Source organism: Henckelia pumila, chromosome 3 (assembly GCF_033568475.1).
Source record: "Henckelia pumila isolate YLH828 chromosome 3, ASM3356847v2, whole genome shotgun sequence".
NCBI lineage: Eukaryota > Viridiplantae > Streptophyta > Magnoliopsida > Lamiales > Gesneriaceae > Henckelia > Henckelia pumila.
This window is the reverse complement of record NC_133122.1, coordinates 63,758,022-63,784,986: the sequence shown is the minus strand read 5'-3', so window position 1 is coordinate 63,784,986 and position 26,965 is coordinate 63,758,022. Positions and strand designations below refer to the sequence as shown.

At 34.4% G+C, this 26,965-nt stretch overlaps 2 protein-coding genes across 4 annotated transcripts; both read right to left on the bottom strand.

The window, feature by feature from the left end:
- Positions 1–3,275: 3,275 nt before the first annotated feature.
- LOC140891747 (putative phospholipid:diacylglycerol acyltransferase 2) lies at positions 3,276–7,001 on the bottom strand. The gene is made up of 6 exons (XM_073300375.1): positions 6,206–7,001; positions 5,591–5,813; positions 4,967–5,250; positions 4,553–4,886; positions 4,156–4,430; positions 3,276–3,968 (listed from the first exon to the last, which is right to left on the bottom strand). The coding sequence occupies exons 1-6, from the start codon at positions 6,631–6,633 to the stop codon at positions 3,485–3,487; spliced, it is 2,028 nt and encodes a 675-aa protein (XP_073156476.1). The 5' UTR covers positions 6,634–7,001; the 3' UTR covers positions 3,276–3,484.
- A 6,618-nt stretch (positions 7,002–13,619) lies between these two features.
- LOC140886297 (DDT domain-containing protein PTM-like) lies at positions 13,620–23,755 on the bottom strand. 3 transcript variants are annotated; one of them, XM_073292830.1, is made up of 11 exons: positions 23,604–23,755; positions 23,391–23,416; positions 22,358–23,261; positions 21,272–21,970; positions 19,904–21,080; positions 19,211–19,502; positions 18,957–19,081; positions 18,356–18,807; positions 18,238–18,266; positions 15,492–15,968; positions 13,620–15,369 (listed from the first exon to the last, which is right to left on the bottom strand). In XM_073292830.1, the coding sequence occupies exons 3-11, from the start codon at positions 23,191–23,193 to the stop codon at positions 14,321–14,323; spliced, it is 5,136 nt and encodes a 1,711-aa protein (XP_073148931.1). In that variant the 5' UTR covers positions 23,194–23,261; positions 23,391–23,416; positions 23,604–23,755; the 3' UTR covers positions 13,620–14,320. The 3 variants fall into 3 exon arrangements, with proteins under 3 accessions (XP_073148931.1, XP_073148932.1, XP_073148933.1); XM_073292831.1 differs by having other exon boundaries at positions 22,358–23,416; XM_073292832.1 differs by lacking the exon at positions 23,391–23,416.
- Positions 23,756–26,965: the final 3,210 nt, after the last annotated feature.

Here is a 26,965-nt window from a genome sequence, read left to right as displayed (position 1 = left end):
AATATTTGAACCTATTCGTGAACTATTCGGATAGTATGGTTCGAAAAGCTCGAAATGTTCGAAAAAGTTCGAAATGTATATATATTTATTATATAATTATATTATATTAATTAAATATTAAGGCTCGCGAACTATTCGCGAATTATCGAACAGAGTAATTTCGGCTCGAGCTCGGCTCGAAAAAAAGTTCGAACATGTTCGAATTCGGCTCGAGTTCGATAAGCTCGAATACGAATCAAATATTTATCAAGCGGGCTCGTAAAGCTCACGAACAAGTTCGGTTCGTTTGCACCCCTAGCATAGACGGTCACTAACCACCCTTCCACTAGACCTGGCCAAGGGCCGGTTTTGACCCAGACCCGAACCGAAACCGACCCGTGGTCAACGGGCCGATTAACCGGGTCAACGGGCTGGACCCGGAACCGGGACCGGACCCGCAAATGTTCGGTCCGATATCGGTTTTTTCTTTGGAAAACCGGCAACCCGTCGGGTTGAACGGGTCTGACCCGCCGGGTTGGAACCGTCCAACCCGGCGGTTTGGACACGTGGGGGAGCCCAGATGATCCAACGGCCACTTGCTTATGGCCGTTGGAGCTCTCAATGGCCACGATTTTGTGGCCGTTCGTGGCCGTTAAAACCCGCCGGACTTGCCGGGTCTGCCGGAAACTTTTTTTTAAAAAAAAAACCTATTTTTTTTATCTATAAATACCCCAACCCCTTTCATTTTGTTTACACAGTTTTCTCTTCATTTCTCCATTCTCAATTCCTTCTAATTTTTTGAATTATCAAAAATATCAAGTCTCGATTATTGGTTTATTGTCAATTATTGATTTATTTTCATATTTATACCAATGTTCGGAGCGGGATCAAGTCGTAGGGGTGACAAAGGAAAAGAGCATCATACCACCCGAGGTCGAGTATCCTCAATTCAATGTCGATGGCTTTGATCTTGAATATTCCGATGATGAAATTCAAGAAATTCGACAAGAGGCACAACAAAGACAACAAGTTGAACAACCACCACGTCATCATGCAAGTCAAGAAAGTATGAACGATCCGGCGGCCTCTCAAAGACAAACTCGAGCGGTGCCTCGCCCGACATCCGATATCTTCACCAAACATTTCGACAAGGTGACGCTTTCCTCCGGTGATTTGCAATCCAAATGCAAATATTGTTCAAAATGTTACAAATTTAAACAAGGAGGTGGTTATGAAAATTTGACGCGGCATATCGAGAAAAATCATCCGGTGGAAATTGGGATTGATCGTGCTCAAACTCAAATTCCGGTATTCTCTTCTCAATCGGGTAATGAATCTCAACTATTTAAATATAACGAAGCTAGATTTAGAGAAGAAACGGCTAAATTTTGTGCGGTTGCACAACTTTCTTTTAGTTTTAGCGATAAATTATCTTTTGAAAATTGGCTTTCTACAAGTGCAAATCCTTCTATTAGACGTATACCAAGAAATAGTCTCAAACGCACAATGAAAAAGTTAGTTGTCAATCAAAAGAAATAATTAATTAAGGAATTTTATAGTTTGAATAATAAAGTTTCTTTGTGTTCCGATATTTGGAGTGATCATTGGCAAAGTTGTTCATATATTGGTATTACATGTCATTTGATTGATAATAATTGGAACATTCAAAAAAGGTTGCTTGCATATAGATGTTTCAACGAATCACACACGACACAAAATATTTCTCAACTTATATTTGTTATTTTAGAAGAATATGGTCTAACTACTAAAGTTTTTTCAATGTCTTTTTATAATGGACCGGGTGCGTCCCTCTGCTTCTGGCCCATCTGGCCTTCTGCTCTGAGGGCCCGCGGCCATACTCATGATCTTCTCTCCACCTGGAAAGGAGAGTTTTTTCCCTCCCCAGGATTCGAACTTGGACCACCGGACATATATCCAAATTCAACTCAATCCTGGTACCATTGAGTTAGACTGCTACAACTTTTCAGCTGACCAACCATGTTTCCCCACTTGGTCCGCGATCACTAAAACCCGGTAGTGGGTTTTAGTGGTTTTTGTTTTTTTTCGCATTACTAAAACTCACTACCGGGTTTTAGTGGTCGCGGACCAAGTGGAGAAATATGGTTGGGGAGCTGAAAATTTCTCAATATATATAATACCTAAAGTTAATATTAATTTTTTCTCAAAAGAAGAAAGTTAAATGTTCCTTAAAAGATATTATCAATTATATATCAAAATATATCGTTGTATATAGAGTTTGTTGTTTTTTTATATTTTATAATTGTTTTTTTTCATCTATAACCAATAAAAACAGGCTAAGCGAAAGCCACAATCTCAATTCACAGAAATGTTTAATTCTATATATTAAAAAAATAATATCAATAAAATAAGTAAAAGAGTTCTAAATAAAAATATATAAGGTGCTAAGTTTTCAAATTAAAAAAAAAATGGTAAAAAAATTTTAAATTAAAAGTGCTAAAGTGAGAACATGTAATAAAATAAAAAGTGAAAGGAGACTTTGAGAACATCGAACCTAAACCCACATACTTAAGTATGAAAGGCCAAACACTAGACCAAATGCCAATATCAAAAATTATGTGAGGCCAAATAATATATATACCAAAAAACAAAAAACAAAAATACTATATACTAATAAAATTTTTAAAAATTTCATGGGGTTGTCTCCCCCTTCGCCCTACAATAAATTCACCCCTGTTTATGATATAAAATTTACTCAAGTAGCTTTTATTTTCGTGTTGTACGAAATCAGTCATAGAAATCGGATTGAACGTGCATGCACTGATAATCAAGAAATAACTATGAATTATTAATCCAAATTACACTAGTTATTAATTGTATCGTTGTATATTGATATGAAATATGCATGTTAATGAGATCCTACCTTTAAAGTATTATCCAAATAATAAATCTAATGATTTATATTTTAATTTTTAACACATAAACATAATTAATGTTATAGATGTGACGTGACAAGTAATTGAAATATTAAATTAACAATTAATATAATGTTGTCTTACCATTAATTCTAAACTTGTCAATCGCTTCAAATAAATAAATATAAATATCATATAGATTTTCAATTTTTTTTAATTTTTTTTTAATGTTTCTGATACACATGAACAATGGTTTATGTTTCGGATTACACAATGGTTCGTAAAACATATGGAATAAAATTATCTATAAAATGCAACAGAATAAAATATATGGAATTTCGTAAAATAGAGTCAAAAATTTGTATTCCATTTTATTACAAGATTAATTGAGACTATTATTGCACTAACAATTAGAAACTTACAGTACTCAATCATGAAAGTGATCAGTAACCCCATCAACTCATACTAAGAATGTTTTCATGTCTCTTTGCTAAACTTTCTGTTGTCAAATTGCATATTATTCAAGATTAATTCCTCAAACATCATCTACCTAGCAAATGTTAGATTCCTCAGCTTCTCCATCGACCAACATCCACAAGTTTTGTCCCGAATCAAACCCGAATCTTTATCCTCTCCGACATTTTCATAACATCTGAGTAGATCCTATCCCCTCCCAGCTCCACACCGGACGCCCCGGCTGCCACACGGAGTACATCCTCGATCAAGGCGACGTTTCCCATTATATCGACATGTGCACCGCTCTGAACGCCCCTCCCTTCGAGTAAATTCGCGGGTGCTTTATGCTTGTATTCTCTTACGTGAGTAGCTATGCCGGAGGGGTTGAATCGTGTTTTTCCTCGCCACCCTTTGGCACACATGAAACCGGAACTCAAAACAGGTACAGTGCTGTCTCCATCCACGAAGTAGACTCCACCTTTCAAGCAACCATTGTGGCCTCCATCGGCGGAGCTGTCGATTTGGAGAGGGATGCTTCGGCATCTGCTCGATTGCGAGAGCTTGTAGACATAGGATCTCTCTGTTGGAATCCCTACTCCATAGAGACAGTAAATCTCCATATCCGGAGCATTGGGCAATCTGGAAATGGAGTTTCGAATTCTGTGTCATTTTAAAAGTAATGCTAGAAAAACCTTCGTCCCAAAGGTTAGTTATTTCTACACTATTGATGATTCACTTTCTTCAATCGCTTATAATGACTGAATTCACCCTTGCACATCGATGCGAAATTGAATTTTATTGCATAGAGAATGTAATAGTAACTTACTTGGTCTCAAGTGGATTTGACCAATACTTGTAATGATCATACTTGGGATCCTCAATATCATCAGCTATACCGTGCGAAAAATGAGCTTCGGCCCGTTTCATCATCTTTGGTGCAATGGCACGAAGAAGATCCAACAAAGTGTTTGCAGTATACACTTTCTTCTCCGAGATTCTCTCGATACTTTCACGGCTTACTTCATCATACTCGGTCCATACTTTTCCACACGAAGCTGCATTGGATTGTGGGGACGTACCATTCAGAAATGACTCTTGTTTCTGTTTGTTTATTGAACAGATGAACAAAGAAAAGAGTCCAACATTAAACTTTTATGATGACTACTGACTTAATTAATCTTCCACACAATCTAAAAATAACGAATTTATACAATTTCGGATACCTGAGAGCCACTGGTAACGAGCTCTGACGAATGCAACTCCGATGCTGACTTCCCGAAAGAGATTATCCTTCCGTAGTTTGTCGACTCCGGTACTTGGAAAATGTTCTGTCCATCGGTGTGGTTTCCTTTTGTTTCAAATTGGGGTGGATGCCTCTTTGTTGCCGAATCACAGACGTGGTCTTCTTCAGGGGACCAATCCTTGTTACCCCATATAGTTTCTCCTCCTTTTGGTAACAAAGAAATTATGGAGTCCCATGTTCGAGATACGCGCATGACATGCTCCAGAGTTTGAAAGCCAAGGATTTCAGAATCTAAGAGACCTGGAGCCATTGCTCTGCAAAAACAAAATCCAGAGTTTTTGCGCCATCAATTTTTATGCAACTTCTTAACAAATAAACTTTACTTTTGTCTCACCTTATCAGGGCGACGTCCTTGCTCTCGGCAGACAATATGCTACCAACGGTTTTTGGAACCCCAAGAAACGCAGCGCCGATATTCATTATGGCTTTTATGTGCTTCGAACACCAATCAGGGCCACCCCCGCCTCCAATGGGGGAAGGGGCTTCGACCCATTTCATGAAGTGGAGAAAATATATTGCACCCATTGAATGAGGCACCACCACCACTTTCTTGTTGCCATTTGTTACGTACATAAGCTCGATTTTGCTCTTCAATCGACTAAGAGTTTGGTCCCTCGTCTGCTCATCCGATTAGCACAGTAGTTTAGACGAAATTCATCACAATAAAATATCCATAAAAGAAAAAAAATCAATCCCATTTCAATGTATGAAAAGTTCCATTATTATTTACATTTTGAGTTGACAAAAAGAATTTTGGGACATTAAATATGAGTCCCATATTTGCATTCAATGCTCAATAATTCAATCATCTGAATTGATTCAATTGAAAACCTACAAAGAATAATCGCAAGTAACATTAATTTCAATTGTATCATTATAATATACATTTGTAAATGATATCTATCAAAGAACCAAGAATCGAACATCTGAAACTAATCCTAACAAATTAAAATGGTACCTCCGTATTTTGAAAAGATATTCTCCAATCATAAGCCGCCATATACAAATTTTTTCCCTCGTAGCCTATGTGCGCCAAGTTCTTGATGAGAACTGCCCAAACAAAGTACCCCGGAGCGAAATAGTCGGCCGCAACAAGCCCCGGCACGGCTCGGAGCCGAATCCCCGGAGGATCAAGCCCTGTTTCGTTGTCCAAGGATAAATGCTCCAACCAACACATAGGCCTACAAATTCCATCAAGAAATGCACCAATATTATATCATAAAACAAACCCAAATAGAGTTTAGTTTACATTGTTGTGACTATCAAATTTTAGGCATTCCCACTAAATATACTGAAATCTTCCAAACACCATCATAGGACCTTTTGGTGGGATAATCATTATAGAACTAAAATGGAAAGCTTGGCTATAAATCACAAAACTTTCAATAATCTTAATATGAATATTCTGCAAAATGTCTGAATTTGGACATTTTGATGGAAAAAAGTAAGATTTGGTTTTAAAAAAAGGAAAGTCAAATTGAGTAATATACATACATTACAAATTCAAAATGTCACATCACATTATTACCAAAAATGAAATAAAAATAAAAATCACATCTTTGAAATCTCAAACCTCTTCAAAATTTCCGTAAAGCTGCCGCCCCACAGCCGCCTGCGGAAGAGGCCATCCGAGCACGGCCTACCTTCCCAAAGCTCGAGGCCGCCGGTGACAATGCCGGGGACCAAAACCACCGGATGAAGCGCGGCGGTGCCGCCGCTTCTCAGCCTCACCCCCGGCGCTTCCGGGACCTTGAGGCCCGGCAAATTCGCAGGCAAACAATCGTACAGAAACAGTAGCAGCCACCAAGTAGTACACAAGTACCCAATAATCCAGCAACAAGAATCTACACACCTCCATTGCTTGTGAGGTCTCTTCGCCTTATTATTCCTTCTCAATTTCTTTTCCACCCCAACACCCTCAATTTTTGGTTTCTCATTTTTCCAAGAAAATTTCACAGGTTCAAGAAATATGAGCTTCCGCAACCGAATATTGGAACCCATCGAATCAAAATCAAGATTCTACACTCCCACTAGCTACAGATTGTACAAAACCCATAAATGTGCAAAACAGAGTGGCTTGGGGAACAAAAAATTTAATATTATTTCAGATTAATGACTGAATAAAAGAAGAATCCCAGATGGGAACAAATGAACAAAAAGAGCACCATAAAAAGAGAAAACCATTGGGAAAAAACAACCAAGAAATTGGGCTTTTGTATCAACAAATTGCTCGGGTGGCAGGGAACGCAAAACCACGTGGAGAAGAAGAAGAAGAGATGGAGGTGCCAGTTGATGCACCGCGAAACCAACAGATGGGAATTGGGAGATGAGATTAATTAGTGAAATTTTTTAGCAGAAAACAAGAGAGAACTTAGCTTGTCGTATGGAAGATTTCATGGTTTTCGCAAAAGGGCTTTTAACTTATTATACGTGACGTATGAAGTGTTGATGATGCCTATGCGAAATGGCCACACGTATGTTTATTTATACAACGTTGTTGGTTTTGCATGCGCTGATTTTTCTTTCCTCGCGTATTTATCATCTTCACAATGGAAGTCGATTTCATCAAATTGATATGTGATATGATTTTATAAAAAATTTCAGTGTGTTTTAATGTTTAAAAAATAGAATTTAAAATTGAAATTGAAATTTTATTTTGGTACTTGGTAAAAATTTAAAATATATTTTGAAATTTGATGATATTAAATTTAGATAAATGATATTTTATAAAAAAAAAATTATGAAAAAAAATTAAAATTTATATATAAATTTATGAGTAAAAATAATTTTATTATTTTATAAATTCAAATTTCATGAATTCTCATGAAATTCTACCAGTTTTGTTACCTGAATTGGAGATAGTAGTGAACTCAAGGATTTTAAAGACTATACTTTTATAATTTTGCTACATGATTATTTTTTTCTGTATATCGCAAAATCTGCTGAACCTCGACGTTGTACTTGTTGCAAACTAGTTTCGTTTTATTTTAGCTGATCTTATGTTTCATTCACATAGGATTACTTTTTTAAAAAAAAAAAAACTAAAGCGTATGATTTGATTTAAATCTAGTTAACTATCATTATTTATATCGTAGATGGAACGGTTTTGGCCCTACTTGTATCGTTAAAACTCCCAAAGCAATAAAATATACTTAAAATCTTGTCGTTTTTTATGTGTAAACTTATGCAAACTTATTAGCAAAATGGAATGTACATGATATCTTTTTTTTTTGATATTACCCAAATCATATATTTGATGGTCAATATCTCTACATATTAGCATAATTAATGGGATATTGTTGATGTGATAAATCATGGGACATTGAATTTATGATTAAAATAAAATCCTTTAAGGTATGTTGAACTCTGCCCCTTTCATGTATATATCTTTCACATTACTAAATAAATATGGTATATCTATATTAATATATTTCACATTTAATACCATCGTTTTACCATTTTTCTTATATATGTTGCCATTTATTCACGCTACACGTTTAATCGCGATTTCTGCGGCAAAGAAATAGATCACAACTAGTAACACAACTAGTAACATAGTTATTGTTGTTTTGGTGTACGTGAACGGTGTATGTTGTCCCGGTCGAGGTATGGGAGCGATGGTGGAGAATGGTGAAAGGTTGTTTGGTAGTGCGATTTGGGTAGACTAAAATACAATAAAAACACACAGCATTTGGTGTTCGTACGTGAAAAATGGATTAGAATCCAAGGGAACACACACAAAATCATCGGAAAATAGCACACACTACGAAGAACACAAATACCCAAGTCTTCTTCTATCATTGCGATTGCGACGGTGGTTGAGAGTTTTCCCTTTCACCGCCGGGAAAAATATTCTATTCCCAACATTATTACATTTAATATATTACCCATATGTGAATATAATTTATATTTACTTGATGCATCGATCTGATTCATATTTAAAATAAAAAAAATAATAGTTTTGATTTAAAATAATATTTTTTAATGAGTTCGATCGAATCGAAAATTCATATTAAAAATGATTCTAGATCGTTTTGTAAAAGGATTTGTGGTTCTTTTATATATATATATATATATATATATATATATATATATATATAGAGTTCTTTTATGGTGCCCAACTCTATATGCCCAACTCCATGCCCACCATGTACAATATGTGATAAGTCAACTCATCAATTGTGTTGGTCAACTCACATATTGTACATGGTGGGCATGGAGTTGGGCATATGAGTTGGGCACCATAAAAGAACTCTATATATATATATATATATATATATATATATATATATATATCATCTTATTTTACAAATAATATATAAATTAGAAGCAGGGCATGTGCATAATCGTTTGGAATGTGATGGCACGGTGTTTTAGGAGATGGCATGCTATGATGACATTTTGTAGGGACACTTAAGATATCAGATATACCAACAACGGCTTTGTGTTTCAGACACGGGAGAATTAATTGAATGCTCAAATATTCCACAATGTTTATAAGTACTCGTATTTTAAATAAGTAGAATCAATTAGTTGCGACTATGTAAAAAATTGTGATTTATGATGAAATATGCAAATCAAATTTTACAATCATCTAACAATCATGTGTGTCAGATCATCGAGAATGATGATTTCACTCCAACAATCTATCTATCGTTCAATAATTGTTCTTGTTATGCTCTTCCATTGAAAACTATGAAATATAGGAAGTTATGATACATGGTTTGTTTAAAGAAAAGTAAGAGAAAAAACGGGGGCGATCTTTGATCATCCCATCGACTTATAGTTTAATTATGTACTTATTAAGCTTGGGTCCACTTGGTTACTTGAAATTTAGTCTTACAATAAATTCTGGTTAAGCATAGGTATCTCAAAAGATTCTTGTATTGGGGCACTTGAGAGCTTTTGGCACGAGCAATAGAATGACAACAATCTCAGTTTCAAGAGTTTGGATTTTCGGAAGTTGCAGTTGGATTCTGATAATTGGGATTTGAAATCTATAATGGAACCTCAAAATATTCAATCTCACGATATGGGGGACTTTCTATTTCTAATGCCAAAGGCCCGAGAGTTCCTAATACCAATGTTCTAAAAAGCGCATTTAAGCGACGTTTAATATTTCTTAAGCTTTAATACGCTTAAGCTCGATTAAGCGACCGCTTTTTAAAACGAAATATTTTATTTATTTTTTTAAATGAAAACATTTTTATAAATATGTATATTTATAGTTTAGAACTTGAATTATCTAATTAAATCGTATAATTTATGGTTAATCTAACATTTTATTTAATGTGTGTCTTAAAATAATTAAAATTATAGTAAAAAATAAAAACGTTTTTTATGTTTAAGCTCGTTCTAAGCTTGCTTAGGCTTGATAAACCTGAAGCTTGACCTCCACGCTTCGACGCGGTTCACGCTTTTTAGAACCTTGCCTAGTACAAGAAGCTTTTGAGAACATCTAAGCTATATTGGCAAGAACTTAATATAAAACCAAAAATTCCATAATCATTAAATAATAATAATAATAATAATAATAATTTATACCAATTATAAAAGTGTGAACCAAGGTCAAAGTTTTTCAATGGTGTATTTTCAATTTTATCTTTGATTTGTACACATTTGAATAAATTTTGTGATGATATTTTTTGTAAAATCAATTATTATGATAAGATCAAAATTAACAAATTGTGTGCATATTAGATAAGAATCAAATTTCCAAAAATTCTGAAATATTTATTTATTTATTATTATTATTATTATTTTTAATAAAAGTGTGAACCAATGTCAAAGTTTTTCAATTGTGTATTTTCAACTTTGTCCTTGATTTGTACACACTTGATAAATTCTGTGAGGATGATTTTGTAAAATCAATTATTATTATTATAAGGTCAAAATTGAAAATATTTGTGTATATTAGATAAGGATCAAGTTTCCAAATAGATTGAAATACCAAAATACTTTGATTTTTATTTTCTTGTAAATAAAGTGAACAAATTTGTTCAACAAAAATTAAAAAAAAATTCACAAAAATCTTAATTAAATACTCATCAATCATTTCCTAAAAGACTGAAACACCAAAATAATTTGATTTTTTATTTTTTTGTAGATGAAATAAACAGATTTTTTCAACAAAAATCTTATGTATTTTAATTTGTGTAAGGACATATTGAGCTAAATAATTATATCATACGTTCATAAATATATAAAAATATCATATTTGTAAATGTTATTAATATATATATATATATTAAACTACACACCGATGTTGAAATAAATCAATTCAAGTGGAGTCAAGTTTTAATCCAAAATAATAAATAAAGAACACACTAACACACACATATCATGTATGTAAAAGTTAAAATTAAAAATTTAACTAATTTTCCTCCCTACAAAACTAAAAACTATAACAACTATGTTATGAGATGATACTACAATTAACGAACTAATATTTTTATAAGAGTTAGGTATGGATAAACTGGTTATGGCTTTCTGTAACATAAAAATACATGTTTTGAAGGTAAAATTTTTATTTTTTGTATATAAATCTTTACAAAAATTAGCTATTAATATTACTCACTACTTCTTCTTATGACTAATTGTTTAAATGTTCAGCTCAAAACAACAACGACGTTCACACACCTGTATTGCATAGAAAAAGAAACAATATTATACTACGGACTAGGTAATAACTTCAAAATCTAGAAGAATCACATCAAATCAAAATAAAGATCTTGAAAAAGAATTAACTCGATGAAAATTCTCAATTAGATCCATCATATATAAAAAGTACAATATAATTTATTATTTTAATTTATTTTTATTATTTTACGAGCGAAAATTTGAATATTTTATCATTGGATCAAATATTTTATAAATATATTTATAGAACATGAGATAGAAAATTACAAAATCCGGATTTAATTTGATTTAACGTATATATTGCTTATTAACAAATATACAACGAATTATATTGTTTCAAGGCATACATATATAAGATTAAAAAAAATAGGGCAAATTCATGATACGAAGCATGTAGTAATTGTTTAAGCTCAATCGGCAAAACAATGGAAAACTCGAGCTATAATAACTGGATGAGCTTCGATATTAATATTGTGTCAAGGTAAACTACATTTAAACAATGTATTTATAATTTAATGATTTATTGAAATATCTTATCTTAAACTGTTAATGTAAATATAGAAAAAACGATAATAATAAACGATGACACTAAAAGTTTAAAACTGCAACAGTTACATTGTTCAAAAAAATTATAAATGTTTTTTATTGGTTGCAGTATTGAATATTATATCGATTCGAACCATCATCAATGTATATAAATAAATTTTTTTCTTACAAATATTATATAATGATTAGCAATTATTAATAAAATCTGTTTTATATGTAAGAAGACAACACTTCAATATATTACAATTATTTAGATACATCAAATAAAGAAGAATATGTATTTTTTTTCAAAATAGGCAAAACGGTTGAAATAAAATATGAAATTTAAAATTTGTAATTAAAGACATTCAAAATTCAATCAAAAATTATAGCAACGAAATCACTGTAAACAAAAGAAATCAATAAATTTAAAAAATAAGAAATTATAAATAAAAGATGATGTCTAACAAATACATCAATCGTTAACGATATTGACATACAAGTAATAGAAGACGATAACATATAATAATGCAGTTGGGAATGGTGAAATTATTGTTATTCTTGCAAATAAATATTTTTAGGATAAAAAAGTGACCGACAACAAAAGAATAAAATAATAACAATAGAAAAAGGCAAATGATTGATGGAGACATAATCACAAGAATTGTTGTTAAAGATAATGAGAATATTGATTTTTTCATAGAGAATAAAAACGGATGGTAAATGAAAAAAATCATGAAAGAGAGAAAAATCCAAAATAAAAAATAAAAAAATATTTGACGCGATAATTTAAATTAAAGTTTAGAATGAATTATATATATTACAATTTTTTTCTTCATAAATCAGTAGTCACAAAATAAGTAATCAACATATAATATAAAAAATTATAAAATCAATATTTACTTTAATTTGATTAATGTATCTCACTTATTAACAAATACAGAATAAACCATATATGTTTCAAGACATACATACATTAAATAGAAAATAAGAAGAAGTACGAAACATGTCATAATTGCTAAAATTCAAGACAATGAAAAATCCGAGCTATAATAATTTATAAGTTTCAATATCAATAATATGTCGAGGTAAAACTACATTAAAAACTATATTTATAACTTTACATGAATTATTGATAGTGTCTTATTATAAACTGTTAATGTATATATATAATAATGATGACCGTAAATGATAAAAACATTGAAACTGCAAGTGTTACATTGTTCGAAAATTGCAAATATTTTTATTAGTACCAATGTTGAAAATTATATTGATTTCATCACACTATCACTAAGATATGTAACAGTTTTTTTCTTTGAAAAAGTATATATTATTAATAAAATTTATTTTATCTAAAGAACGACAAAATTTCAATAAAAAAACGACAATGGTTGAACAAATATTGTTCGCATTCATTTTATAATACATGTTGTATGTATTATATTACATTGAATTTTATTATTGACTAAAATACCATAAAAACATTAATTAACTGCACGTTAATCTCTTTTCATCTCAACTCATTTATTTAACAATGCTTATCGACAATAAAAATTATTTTCACGTGCATGACAAGTAACTTTTACTAATAGTTTAAAAATAGCAAAAGTTAAAATAAAAGAAAATTGCAAGAAACTAATTAGTTGTGCGTTTGAACTCAAGGAAAGAGGATATACACAAAAAAATATCAGTCAATGATAGGATAAGTTGAGATCGGATCTGGATACTCTGCTGTGGAAAGAGACACTGCAAATACTATGCATTAAAATAGCCTTCTCTAATTTATATCACATGATTAAATATTATTAGTTACATACGTGGAATATTGCAAATATGTCTACTTCAATGCACAACCCAATGTTGTTTCTCTTTACACAGCAGAGAATCTTTTTCCGTTGAGATTGCAACGGTGTTTGTCTTTCCATTCTTCAAACTAACCATGTATCATAATATCGTATATTTTCAATGTTTCAAACTGGAAAGAAATAAAAAGAACAAATGCAGGGAATTAAAAGGCTGAACAAAATCGCTCATCCCAGAAAAAAATCGAAGGTGTACCTATTGTGCAAAATGCAGTACTTCCTACAAGCAATGCAAATTGACAAGCACCAAAAAATTCTAGAATGCAATACTTCCTACAAGCAATGCAGTTTGATAAGCACCAAAAAATGTAGCTTATCCATCAAGATTGGCCCGTAAATCCATGGCGATCACGATTTCTCCCAGAACGGGGAATGAAGCTGTACTTTTTGATATATTTTTTTAACTTTTCCCAGCCCAAAACGTGATGCGAGTCAAACAGCTGGTAGCAAATAGCCTAATACCATTAATCCATTATGCATCCATGGACTGAAGCAAAAACTTTTGGCCTTCACAGTGCCACCAGACTTTTCCAATCTCAGACGGGTGTTAGGAGTGACTTGCCATTTCCTAGTCAAAGCAGGCTTCACGGATGACGCATATGACATTCATCCCCAGTTCGTACGGTGCACATTATTCAAAACATAAGAAACAAAAGATTCTACTATCTCCACTCACGGCAATTGCCACACTTCCAGCCATTCTCCCAAGATGACGACTCAACCCAGGGCGAACAATGGTTGTGTATCCACATACCACATACCACGCAAGAAAGATCAGGGTATGGTTCGGCATGAGAACAAATCTTACAAGGAACAAAGTGAATGAGTGTTTCCACGGATAAGGTGGGTTCTTCCCGATCACAACATGTTTCGAGCAATCCATTTTCTGGAAGGGAAGACCTTTCCCAATTTTCTGTAGCTTTTTCCAATTCATTGCCATTTGTGTGACCGACGTCATCAGATGCAAGCAACTCATTGAAAGAGAAGTAGGTCTGAGGTTCGAAGTCCATATCGTCACATCCAAGGGAATCATAGTCCAAAGTTATACCATCATCGAAGTTATCGTTAGAAACAATCCATTCAACTTGAGGGGGTGATGATTCCTGCATATAGCTCATACCATTTGCTTCTAATTTTTCGGATGCTTCAAACTGAAAGGAATCGGTGGACGAGTTACAGTCCAAGTTTTCTTGTGTTATTTGTCTCCTGAAGGGTAGCTTCTCTGTAGAGTCTGCGACATTTGATTTGACCTGAAACGGATCTCCAGGGCAAGGATAATCTAACTGATTTTCTTGTCTAACATGTCTTCTGACTGGTAGTTTCCGAGGCCCGGGCACAGATACAGTGGAATTATTCCATCCGTATTCCACTTCTGGTTTGTCCTCGGTTAATTGCTCAACATCAGAGAGAGAAAAGAGAAGAGGATCATCAACTGTCACGTGGCTAATTTCAGCCTTAGTTGGTAATGCAGAATAAGCCGGCAGATCTTCCCTGTAATGCTCGCCTATTACACCAGAGTCGGACTCCATCTCCGAAATCTCCTGCTTTGAAGGCTGTTTCTGCTCTATTTTGTCCTCCAAAGCCTTCTTTTTTTCAGCATCCATGTATGGACACACAGGAGATCTTATCCTCCTACACTTGCAGCATTTGAATCCCATCAAAGAAAAAATCTTAGACTCGTCCAGTTCCAAGGCAACACCGTGAAACCAAACTGCAATAGGCACAGAGAAACACATTAATCACTCTTGCACAGAGCTAATAAAGAAACAGTACAGACCACAAGCACATGCAGCAAATATCAAATTTAAGATGTGATCCTGAAAAAATACATACATTTACATGTTTCGCAGCGAATGTACATTAGGTCACTGTTGCATGGCTTATTGCAGAGCCGGCACGAAGGCCGTATCAAGTCCAGATGTGGATTGCCTCTCAAAAGAATGTTTTTCAACCTGAAATCGATGCCCGCAGTCTCACAATTCTTCTTCCCCCATATCAAACCCCAGTTTTTTATTTTACTTTTCTTGGAAACTGAAGAGCGATTGACAGATTTAACCCCAGAAGAATGCTCCACGGTTCTCACAGATGCCGATGATCCTTTATATCCCGCTAACTTTCCACCTTTTTTGGCGGTACCAGCTTTTCTAGTGTCTTGTCCATGAAGGAGCAAAGGACTTGTAGGCGACCCATTGCTACTTTCAACTTGTGTGCCCACCTGAGTTTCACAGCATCGCTTGCATGTGATAAAAAACTCAACCTCCTCGTTCACATTAACTGTTGAACTGGAAGCACATTGATCATGACAAAAACCTGGCCAGGGAAACCTTGATAAGTTCAATTGTTTATTGATACAAGCCACAAATTTAGACACGTTGAAAACGAAATGCAAATACTACCGCCGGTTACACACAAGAACCAGATCATGTCATAACTACGATGTGGAAGGTGATAAAAAAAACCCTACTCCCATTTCATTGATAACGATTAATTTCCCTAAGACTTATTTGAATAGAGTCAAGTTTTTGGTGTCCAATATTGAACAGATAGATATAAGGGTTGGAAGTAGTGAATATGATTGACAATTATACCACGTCTTCTCATTTTTCCAAATAACTCTCAAAGGTAAGATTCAATACCCCCATGTTTATTGTCTCATAGGTTTGTACCAGGCTGGGGTCCATGTAAGTCCACAGTTATTGAAGTCCCTAAGGCATGAACCAAAGCTTAAGGCCCGCGAAGCTCAACATATGTTGCAGTCAGAATAATAACTAAAGCTCACCCTCTGTGCCTCAACACAAACTCAAACACAGCCTCTTTCCTAATGCGTGCCCCTCGACGATAAAACCCACCCTTGCCACACTTTTCAAGTCTGTGTAGAGACAGCAAATCCAAAATGAAATGCAAGAAAGTAACATTTCACGTTTGCTTATAGAATAATGACCACTTGTTTTATTGTCATTTAGAAGCTCATCATGTATATTTTTATAATTATAATAATAAGAACGACGTGAATTCCTTTTAAATATTTAGATTCTAGAATATACTTTGGGAGCTTCACTTCAATAAACCACATGGTTCACCTAGCATTTTACACCAAGACTATTATTACTAGGCACCTCTGTGTCCAACGCATAAATAATTATGTGCCCAACCCAATATTCACCTAGCATTTTACACCAAGACTATTATTACCAGGCAACTCTGTGTGCAACGCTTAAAATAATTATGAGCCCAACCCCTATCCTAGGTTATTAAAAGTTCACCTAGCATTTGACACCAAGACTATTATTACTAGGCACCTGTGTGTCAACAATTCAAATAATTATGCGCCCCTATCCTAGGTTATTAAAAGCTCACAACGCATGAGCATAAGACTCAAGGCCAAATTGGGCTCAGCCTTTATGCGTCTAACGCAAGCTAAAGAGTAGCTTTTTAATGAAGAGCACAACTTAAATATAAAGCACCAACCTTGCCGCACTTTTAAGAGCTCTAACGACCTTTTAGACACACATTAAATGTTGGGATAGGAAGTCCAGGTTGAAATGCAAGTAAATACTCGTAAGTTTCGCGTATAGGCTAATGAAGACTGAGTACTTATTTCATTGTTAGTTAATACTTTGTAATTATTTATTAATTATACACGATGAAACTATTTTCAAATATTCAGATTAAATGTTCTCTTTTAGGACACTTTCTTTCATCAAAGTGTGTGATTATCTCGCACCTCAGACATAGACTTTACCATACCAATAAGTCTTAAGAGTCCTATGCTTTTAATGACTAAGCCTCGATCACTCCGCAGTTTTCCTTTTTTGAAAAGGAAAGGCTAAGATTTAATTTGAACACGCGACAATTTACACACCAGCAAGCTGTGCTAGAAAGATTTACTTCTACATTCTATCTATAAACATGGAAGCTCAAAGCCTACAGAACCCAAAGGACAATAATGATATTTGATAAAAATAAAAATTGCATGGAAAGTAGACTTGCACAACTTAATGTTTCTTTAGAAATTAATTGGAAGCAACAAAAAATATCGGGGGAAATTAGCAAGTCAAAACCACCACAACACCAACCATGTCCTAGTATAATTTGTCAAATAGCAATTTACACCCTGTCTCACATGAATGACAAATCTGTTCAGGCTCATAATACAACACCTTTTGTGGTGAAAGAGAGAACTCGGCTGAGTTCACTAAAAAGATCGCAAGTATCTTTTTTGTCATTTTTGCCGACATAAATGACCACGAATAGGGGTTTTCAATTCATCGATAGCACATGGGGGTTAATTGTCATATTACCAAAGAGAGTTGACTTAGAAATATGAAAAACTAAAGAAAAAACAATTGGTGAAGCTGTGAGAGAATTTAGTACACTGAATCATATAATGAAGATTGATGATTATCAGAAAGACTTGTGTTCTAAGTTCTACCTCTGAATTACACCAATATTCCTTCTTGTTTGAAAATATTTTTTGCAAAAATAATGCAACATCTACATTTCAACAGATGTGAAGCAGTTGAGATAAAATAAATAAATTAATTAAGCAAAACAAGAATATGGTTCGTTATCACAATACCTTGGCATGCATTGCATTGGACGGCATTCCTGAAATCAAAACATCCAAAATATTAATGAATGGAAAAAAAGTTGAGTAAGCTCAAAGAGATGAATGGAGAATGTGTAATGTACAATACCTATACAAGAGATCTAGATTGCAAGAACAACAAAAATCCTTTTCCATGTTATCTCGCTTCAGAGAGAGATATGCGAATATATTTTTATGGAGAGCCTTCAACTGCTTCCTCTGAAGCTTGGACAACTCATCCGCGGGCTTGTCTTTCTCTGTTTTTTCTTCATATTCTTTGATAAGATATAAAGGAATTCGTGTCTCTGAAAACCAATATCTTTCCTTTCCATCATTTGTCATTTGCTCAATTTCTGCAATGTTCTTCATAACACGAGATGGAAGGTGCTTCTGATTACCAAAAGCAACACAGTATCTAATTTCATGCTCTACAATTTTCTTATTACTAACAAAAGCATTTCTGAAAGCAGAAGCTTCTGTCTCGGGACCTTTTCCATCATAGGCAACCTGTTCTGGACGGACAAGATCATTCCACCTCACATGAAAATCCAGGCATCTGACCTGATGCAAATCCATGTGTACACATTAGAAATCAAAAAAAAAAAAAAAAAAAACCAAAAGCTGATTGTTACATGAATAATCTTTTTGTCAAAAATACAAAGGTGTAGCATTATATATATGTATGATTATGATCGATAAATAACAAGCACCTGATGTGCAAGCTGTGCTGTGCTTCTGCTCATTTCAACTGCTGACCGCCAAACAAGCTGCCGAGTTCTTTTAGGAGTTTCTTGCCCTTCTAGATAATATATTCCAGTTATTTTCTTTGAACAACCTGCTATGTTTATTTGTCAGAAAAATACATCTAAATTTCCGCAAAATAATAGTCACAAAAAAGTGCATCACAATTGCGCAATGGACGAAGAAGAAAATGAGCTTTCAGCTTCACTAAAGAACATCTCACCTTTCCGAGCTGCTTTTCTAATCACTGAACGTGGAAGAAATCCTCTCTGGAGTACACGCTTCGACAATGAACCACCCCGCCACCAGGTGGAGTCAGACGGCTCATCCTGACGATCATCAACTGCAACCTCGACCACAGTAGAGGGTTTCCGGCCACGCCTCCCTGGTCTGCGCTTCTGAGTTGATCCAGTAACACTCACCGCCACTTGAGAAGTGGAAGGTTGGCTAGAAATACCATCAAAGAGCCTCATCCAATCTTCAGAAAGTGCAATTTTACGTATATTTTCCTCAAGCTGCAAATACAAGCCATATTCATGCAGCGCTACATATACATAATACGACTCGCAAGCAAAAAGGATTCCAAATAACACAAATAATCTAAATTGTCACAAATGACACACAACTTAGGGATTTAACCATAAGCCGCACACCAGATGAAGTAGGTATCACGCATTCACGCTATCTTACATTTTTGTAGTCTAAATGCAACAGGGTTCGCAATGAAAAGCGAGAAAATAAATACATGCATGCATGATAGTACAAACTAAATTGCGGATAGATAGAAGAGAGGGCCATCCACCATAAAAAAACACCAGAACACTGATGAACTATATTAACTACATAAACAACTAGTTAGATTGATAATCAATTGCCTCAAGATAACCGGACAACCAACAGTAACTAGAACACTTACTTCAAGTAAAACGATCTTTATTGCATTGCAAGTGGAAGCCCGTTCAACTTGTTTGCGCCATCGCATTCTAAAAGCATCATTAAGGAAGGGACCACCTAAAAGACCTCTTAAACTCTCCTCCATAAACAATATGTATGTTGCTATACCAGGAAGCCTCCCATCCCCATTGTTCATAGGACGAACAGCAGAAAGTAACTTGATAGACCCTTTAATGGAATTTGAAAGGGCTGCATTTAACAGGCATCCTCTCCTGCTTGAAACAGAAGCCTTACAAGAAAAGCACCAGCTACACCTTTCTCTTGGGACCTCAACAAGCTTTTTCTCGGTGTTTGGCCAGAAGAATCGCATAGCCGCCATGGAGAATGCTTTCAGCTGAAGCGAAACACTGTCGGACAAACCCTTTCGACGATTATTTAACTGGCGAGACTCGGGAACTTGATTTTCCTCAGCGGAAAGAATGGCCAAATTGGCAGCTGCAAAAGCAGCAAAATCTCCATGCAAATAATAATTTATATAATCGGTTGGGTTGAATGAAGATCCCGTGTATAAGCAACCACCATGTTGTCTTCCATACATGTTTCCGTCAACAATGTTATCAAGTTTCCGAAAATTATGAGGCATCCCAACCAAAGAATTACCAATCCCAGAACCATTATTATATCCTGTGGTGAGTGTAAGAGTTTCTGTCACACTTGAAGTGCTTTGTTGACTAAACTCAAAAGGATCAGCAGGATGGACAGCTAAACCACTGAACAAAGTCGGGTCAGTTGTCTCTGGCTGGTCATACTTGGGCGTGTGCAAACTATTGCATAATCTAGGTTTTGGAACACAGTTCATATGATCTGAGTTAGCCATCTCTGCTGAACTAATACCAGTAATGCAGCTTCCAACATTATCAACCACATTCATATCTTGAGCTGACTTGTACAACAAATTAAGGGATTGATCAGTACATTCACCACCACCTTCCCCCTTTGCTAACTGCAAGCCACTTTCAGAAACTTCATAACTTGGTAAAATGTTTCCGGGCAGTTCCCAACAATGCATTATCTCCCTGCATATTTCTGAATACAAACTGCCATGTTCTGCTTTTGAATGAAGAGCATGGAGGACTCTAGGAATGTCGTGTCTACTATAGTATCTAAGGCAGGTCCAAGAGTTAATTGAGGCGTTCAATCTGCAAAATTACGGGTAACAAAGAAACAGCAAGAATTATTGAAGTTCAGAAACATAAAATTACACAATGACATCAGGAAAAACAACTGAATGTTAAGCAGGAGGGATAAAGCCCAACTGGAAGTTACATCTTAGTTAAGGAAACAACTAATATTATTATAATATAAAGGTGAAAAGAAATTAGAAACATACACGAGCAAATGGTCGCACGTAGCAACAAAAACTTGTTTGTATGGATCGATACCACAAATATTTCCTCCTCTCAAATCCGTTCCGCATAAAAGTTTAGGTTCAGTTGCGTTTATTTTACACTCGGGACAGTACCAGGAACCCTCCGCTATATGCATCTTGTTCAGTCCTAAGCATCTTGAGTGGTAAGATGATGGGCAGCCATCACAGCAGAGCAGAAATCCATCCATTCCACAAAGACGGCATTCATCGCCATTACCATCCTTGTCAGCAGAACTTCCCACTGGTTCACCCACTTGAGATCCCATTGAGTGGCTGATAAAAGACTGTATCTCGTGATGCTCTGCAATACCTTGCGCTATTTGCCTGTCATTGCAGGTAGAAGGTTTAGAGTATCTAGGATGCACTTTTCTAGGAACACCAGTAGAAGCAAATACCGCACTTCTGTCCACTTCTATTCCAACTTCAGATTCCTCACGCGCATCCATTTCTGCTCTAAGCTCTTCAGAATCCAAAGCATCATCACATAATATCTGCAAAACTATTAGCTTCCTTCCAGCTGACAAAGTGTAATAATCTCTCTCCAGTGAATGGGTATGGAAATCTTTCCAGTCAGGTCCATTTGTATAACCCATCACCAATAGATAATGAACCAAGTAAACAGGCCAAGTCAATGCATCAAGCAAGCTCCAGTCCAGGCACCTAAATGCAGAAGGATGATAAAGTTCAATACTACTACAAACAAAAATTGATGCTGAAAGTTGGCCAATGCTGAAAGATAAGCACAGATGACCATTTTCCATAATCGATTATCAATTTGGAACAATTTGGAAAAAAACAGGGTTGTCTCACCTAAATCATTACAGTATTATTTTCATAATAATACAGGCCAGAACAAACTCAAAGACTTGAGATTTAACAAGACAGGAGAACAATCATAGACAAAGCTGGATAACTTGCCTCACCAACTATCTACTCGTAGTGAATGCAAAGTTAAGAGAAAAATTAGTGGCTTCAAAGAATTTCCATTATTCCATATTGCTACTCAAAAAGAGATAAAAACTCATCGAGAACATTTTTTAAAATTACCTGAGACATTTAAGTGCAAGCTCTGAACCCTCTGATGAGAGCCTCTCAAAATGGCGCTTCAGGACATGCATTAGAGCAACATAAACAGAATCCAACAATGTATTTGCAACAGAACAATTAAGTGCCCCTACAAATTCGTCTAATCCAAAAGGGTAAAGAAACAGTCGCACACTAAAGGAACGAAGTAAAGTGTACACGGAGAGAAGTTGTGAAACATACTCCTCTGGAACGCCAATGTGCCCAGAGGAAGGAGGTAATTCAGGTGGTGGTACAAGTGGAACTTCCATTTCTAGAATAGAATCCTGATCACGAGCATTCTCACATGAATCACTCGAAGAATCAGCATCGGCATCCGCACCGGCATCAGGGAGAATCTCTTTTACTTCATCATTACCAGCTTCATCATTTCTTGATTCAACTGGCAATGATAAATCAACCTGGTCAGCACAGTGTGTCACCATGCTTTCAACTTTGAAAACCTTTGGATTGAATTTTTTACTTAGCAAATCATCCAACTTTTCTTTCCTCTCGGGCCATTTACCAATCAAATCACCATCTTCAACCAAGCAAGACCTGAGTTCGCCACTATTCAAATCCTCACAATCCCCGTCCTCATAGCTTATCCTGTACAAACCTGAAGCATAAGACACAATTTTTCCCAAAAACAACCCACTGCCCTGAAACTCTTTCAGCACATATCTACCAACTAATTTCAGTGACCTAGTCTGCAACACCTTCTTGCCCTCACAATCCACAGTCACATCCTGTACATCAATTATCTTCCTTTTTCTCCCCCTCCGCTTTGGAGGATTGGGCGCGACCATCTCAGACTCCATTCCAATCACCAACGGTAATTCAATACCAAAAACCCCTAAATATTCTCCAAAACTGCCAGATTTGTTTCCTGCAATTACATCATCATCAGTAAACAGTAGCCGCTCTCAGCAAACCTATCAAATTCCAGCAACACACGCTATACAAACTTATGCAGCAAAATCTAACAAGAAGCAAACCGAACGCCCAATTATAGAACCTTTTAAGATCCACGAACGAAAAAGGCTGCAAATTCAAATCAGAACGTAAATTGCATATAAATACAAACAGAAATTAACGAAAAACGACACATTCAGTTAATCGATTGGATTCCAATGCAGACGACGAACAAAAAATGTACAACTGTGAGTTTTTTTTGTATGATATGACCAGAAAAAAGGATAAAAACATATAGGCAATTAATTCACGGTACCTTTTCCTCCTCAAGCTAATGGAAAACCGCCATTGAAGAAGAAAACGGAGAGGAACAATGAAAATCGAGCGGGTGTGGTACGCGTTGATGCGGTGTGGGATAATGGTAAAGGAGCCCTAACCAAAAGGGGGCTTCGTCACTCTTCTGTGCTTCGTGTCAAACCGGCATGGACAATCATTATACTTGACCCGTTTTGCCCAATATAATCGACCCGTATTCATCAAATCGGGTCGGCCCATCTCTATAAAATTTCCTTTTGGCCAAATGTCTATGCTTAAATTAAATGTCGATTAATTGTGTTTGGTGCGAATTAATTTTCAATTATTAGTTCCATAGTTTTGATATAAAAACAATTTACAGTGTTTTGTTAATTTAACATATATATTATGGAATATTTTCAACTACATAAATATATATATTGGTACAACAATTTCGATTATGTTAAATATTATTTTAGGATAATCATAGTCGAATGCCAATCAATGATTGCCATAAAACATAATATGACAAAATATAAATTATTATATTTGATGCAAAAAATTTATTGTAAAACAGTTTTATTTTAAATAAAACATTAATATAATTAATTTTTTACTCGACGTTAAATTAAACTTTAATAAACATACTACCATAAAAATAAACTTTAATACACATACATATATATATATATATATTGTATGTCAATTGTATTTGGTTACAATTGAAAAACTTATGATTCCGAAAAACTCAAAATTTAATAAACATACTACCATAAAAAAAACTTTAATACACATACATATATACATACATAATACACATACACATATATATATATTGTATTTGGTTACAATTGAAAAACATATAATTCCGAAAAACTCGAAATTTTATTGGTATAAAACTAAATTAATAATATATAAACTTTAAAAAAATTGTTTTATAATGATTCTTGTCACTTATTGGATTTGGGTCAAATAAAATCTAAGAGTAAATATTTGAAGAAAATTAATATATAACGGATTTTATATTGTAATTGGAATCAAATAAAAGGAAGTGGGTTGCTGATCTATTCGTGGGTCAACCCGATTTGGGTAAGATCCGGAACGTACCCGACTTCCGTTTTATCATTGTAAATTAGCATATTTATTTATTTAAACAGAAAGTTAACCCCAAGCATTGTTTGGAGGAATTGGCGCGAAAGGTTTTAATGATTTTCGCGCCCCGTTTGTTATAAAATAAATAAATAAATTGATTTAAAAATGTAAATTATTTGCATGTATAAAAAGTAAACAGTTAAGGGTATATGCCTTTTGCTCGTGTATTCGATATAACTATATTAATATAAATTATTTTGTATATATTCATGAGGGCAAATCTCGAGCTAGTTTTTAATTACTATATATGGGGTGAAACAAGTAGGTGGTGTTATATATTTTCACAAAAATTGATAGAGGGTCTCACGGGTTTATTTTGTGATACAAATCTTCGATCTGATCAACTAATGAAAAGATATTATTTTTTATGTCAAAAGTATTACTTTTCAATTGCAGATATGAATCGGATCAATCTATCTCTAACGTACAGATTCATTATCTCATCTCGCTAGAGACCTGCTCGTTTATTTTATAGGTCTATAATGAAAGTTTATGTATTAGAATTAGGGGTCCTTCGAGTACCCCCTCTGTATTGGATGGCCCGGATTGGCCAATTTCCATCCGGGGCCCACAATTTTCATGTGGGCCCCGGATGAAAATTGTGTTTTGGCCAATCCGGGCCATCCAACCGGCAGAAGAGTCCCTCTGCAGGGTCGAATGACCCTAGAATTAGATTACTGCATTTTTTTTCACATGTTAAATTTTTCATGATTTATCGACATCTCACATCTCTATAACAGCTATAACATAATAACCAGGAAGCTATAATCTAACAGCATGTTCAATGATGTGAATAAGTTGATAGCTTCAGTGCATACCGATGTTAGTAACAATAATTTAATCTCATAATTCTACGAGGGTGAAATAATGTTGAATATTCATTTTTTGTTATTCTGTATGATAAATAAATATTTTTTAAAAAAATAACATTGCACATAATTGAAACATTTTAAAACCACAGATAATTAAAATTTAAAATTTTGCGCATAATTAAAAAATATAATTAAAAAATAACACGCATAAATAATTTTAAATTTTATTATTTTTATTTTTTAAATAATTAGAACGGTCATTCATCTACAACGACCCAGACAAATGTTTTATTTTATTTAAAAAAAATTAAAATAAAAAAGAATCGAAAATTTTACCGTTCGGAAGGAATCCGGACGAGACCTGCCTGCATTATCGCACGAGGAGTGATCCTCGGAATTCCCTCATTCTTGGGGCGAGAAATCAATTAGGCAAGGAAGTCATTGTACATGGCCTAAAGAATTAAAGATAGATATCGAGTTTAGCCTTTTTTAGGATCTCCATTCATCTAGATTTTGACATTGACACACATATATGTACTTAAAGTCCAATTAAAGAATTATCGCAATAAAATCAACTTTTAGAAGCCCACAAATTTCCAACAGGCCTCGATCCTCGTTTGAAACCATATAATGTTAGGCCCATAAGCCCAAATGATATCAGTTATAATTATAAGAACAAAAATTGCTAACGGCAATAGAACATGTAATGTTTAAAAATCGATGTTTAATCAATTAATTATTTTTTAAGATAATAAATTATTTCGACGCCAGATCAATAGAGAAATTACTTTTTTTTTTTTTTGAAAACCAGAAATTACTAATTTAAATGAATAATAAGATAACCTTTTGTCGACTCACTAAAAAAAAATCCAATAATGGATTTTTCTTCCCTTTATATTTCTGTTATATATGTTGGTTTGTTCATAATTAATTTTATAGTAATATTATTATAGCGGATCAATTCATTTGTAATTGATTTAATTTAATTCGTTCCCTCTGAATAACAAAAGATTGACCTTCTACCTATTAACCAATTAACCGAGTAATTAATAAGTGGGTAATTTATTCGTTAATTGATTAATTAAAAGGGGCATGTGCTACCATATGCTAATCCTGCATAATAACATGTGTGCTAGATCCCCATCACGTGACCCAGTAATCAAGCGCAATTTAGGTGAAAATAGGATCGTGGATTCGTGCGGATCGCAATTTTTTTTAAATAAAAAAAAAATAAGATTTTATAAAGTTTATATCCAAAACTAAAGAACGATAGTCTTTGATTATAATATTACACTGAAAAGGATATGAAATAGTTGTTAATCGAGCCTATTGTACGTACATGACTTGAATAAATGCATGCATGGATTCAAGTCAGTCGACCTTTTCTCGATGAAATCGATAACAATGATAAGAAATAATC

Coding starts and splice junctions, on each gene's coding strand:
- LOC140891747 (XM_073300375.1), bottom strand. CDS start 6,633: ATGGGTTCCAATATTCGGTTGCGGAAGCTCATATTTCTTGAACCTGTG. Junction 5,814..6,205: donor TTTACGGAAATTTTGAAGAG/GTTTGAGATTTC, acceptor TGGAATTTGTAG/GCCTATGTGTTGGTTGGAGC. Junction 3,969..4,155: donor TCAAATCCACTTGAGACCAA/GTAAGTTACTAT, acceptor CTCCATTTCCAG/ATTGCCCAATGCTCCGGATA.
- LOC140886297 (XM_073292831.1), bottom strand. CDS start 23,193: ATGGAGTCTGAGATGGTCGCGCCCAATCCTCCAAAGCGGAGGGGGAGA. Junction 19,082..19,210: donor TAGAAAAGCAGCTCGGAAAG/GTGAGATGTTCT, acceptor TAAACATAGCAG/GTTGTTCAAAGAAAATAACT. Junction 18,267..18,355: donor AATCTAGATCTCTTGTATAG/GTATTGTACATT, acceptor TTTTGATTTCAG/GAATGCCGTCCAATGCAATG.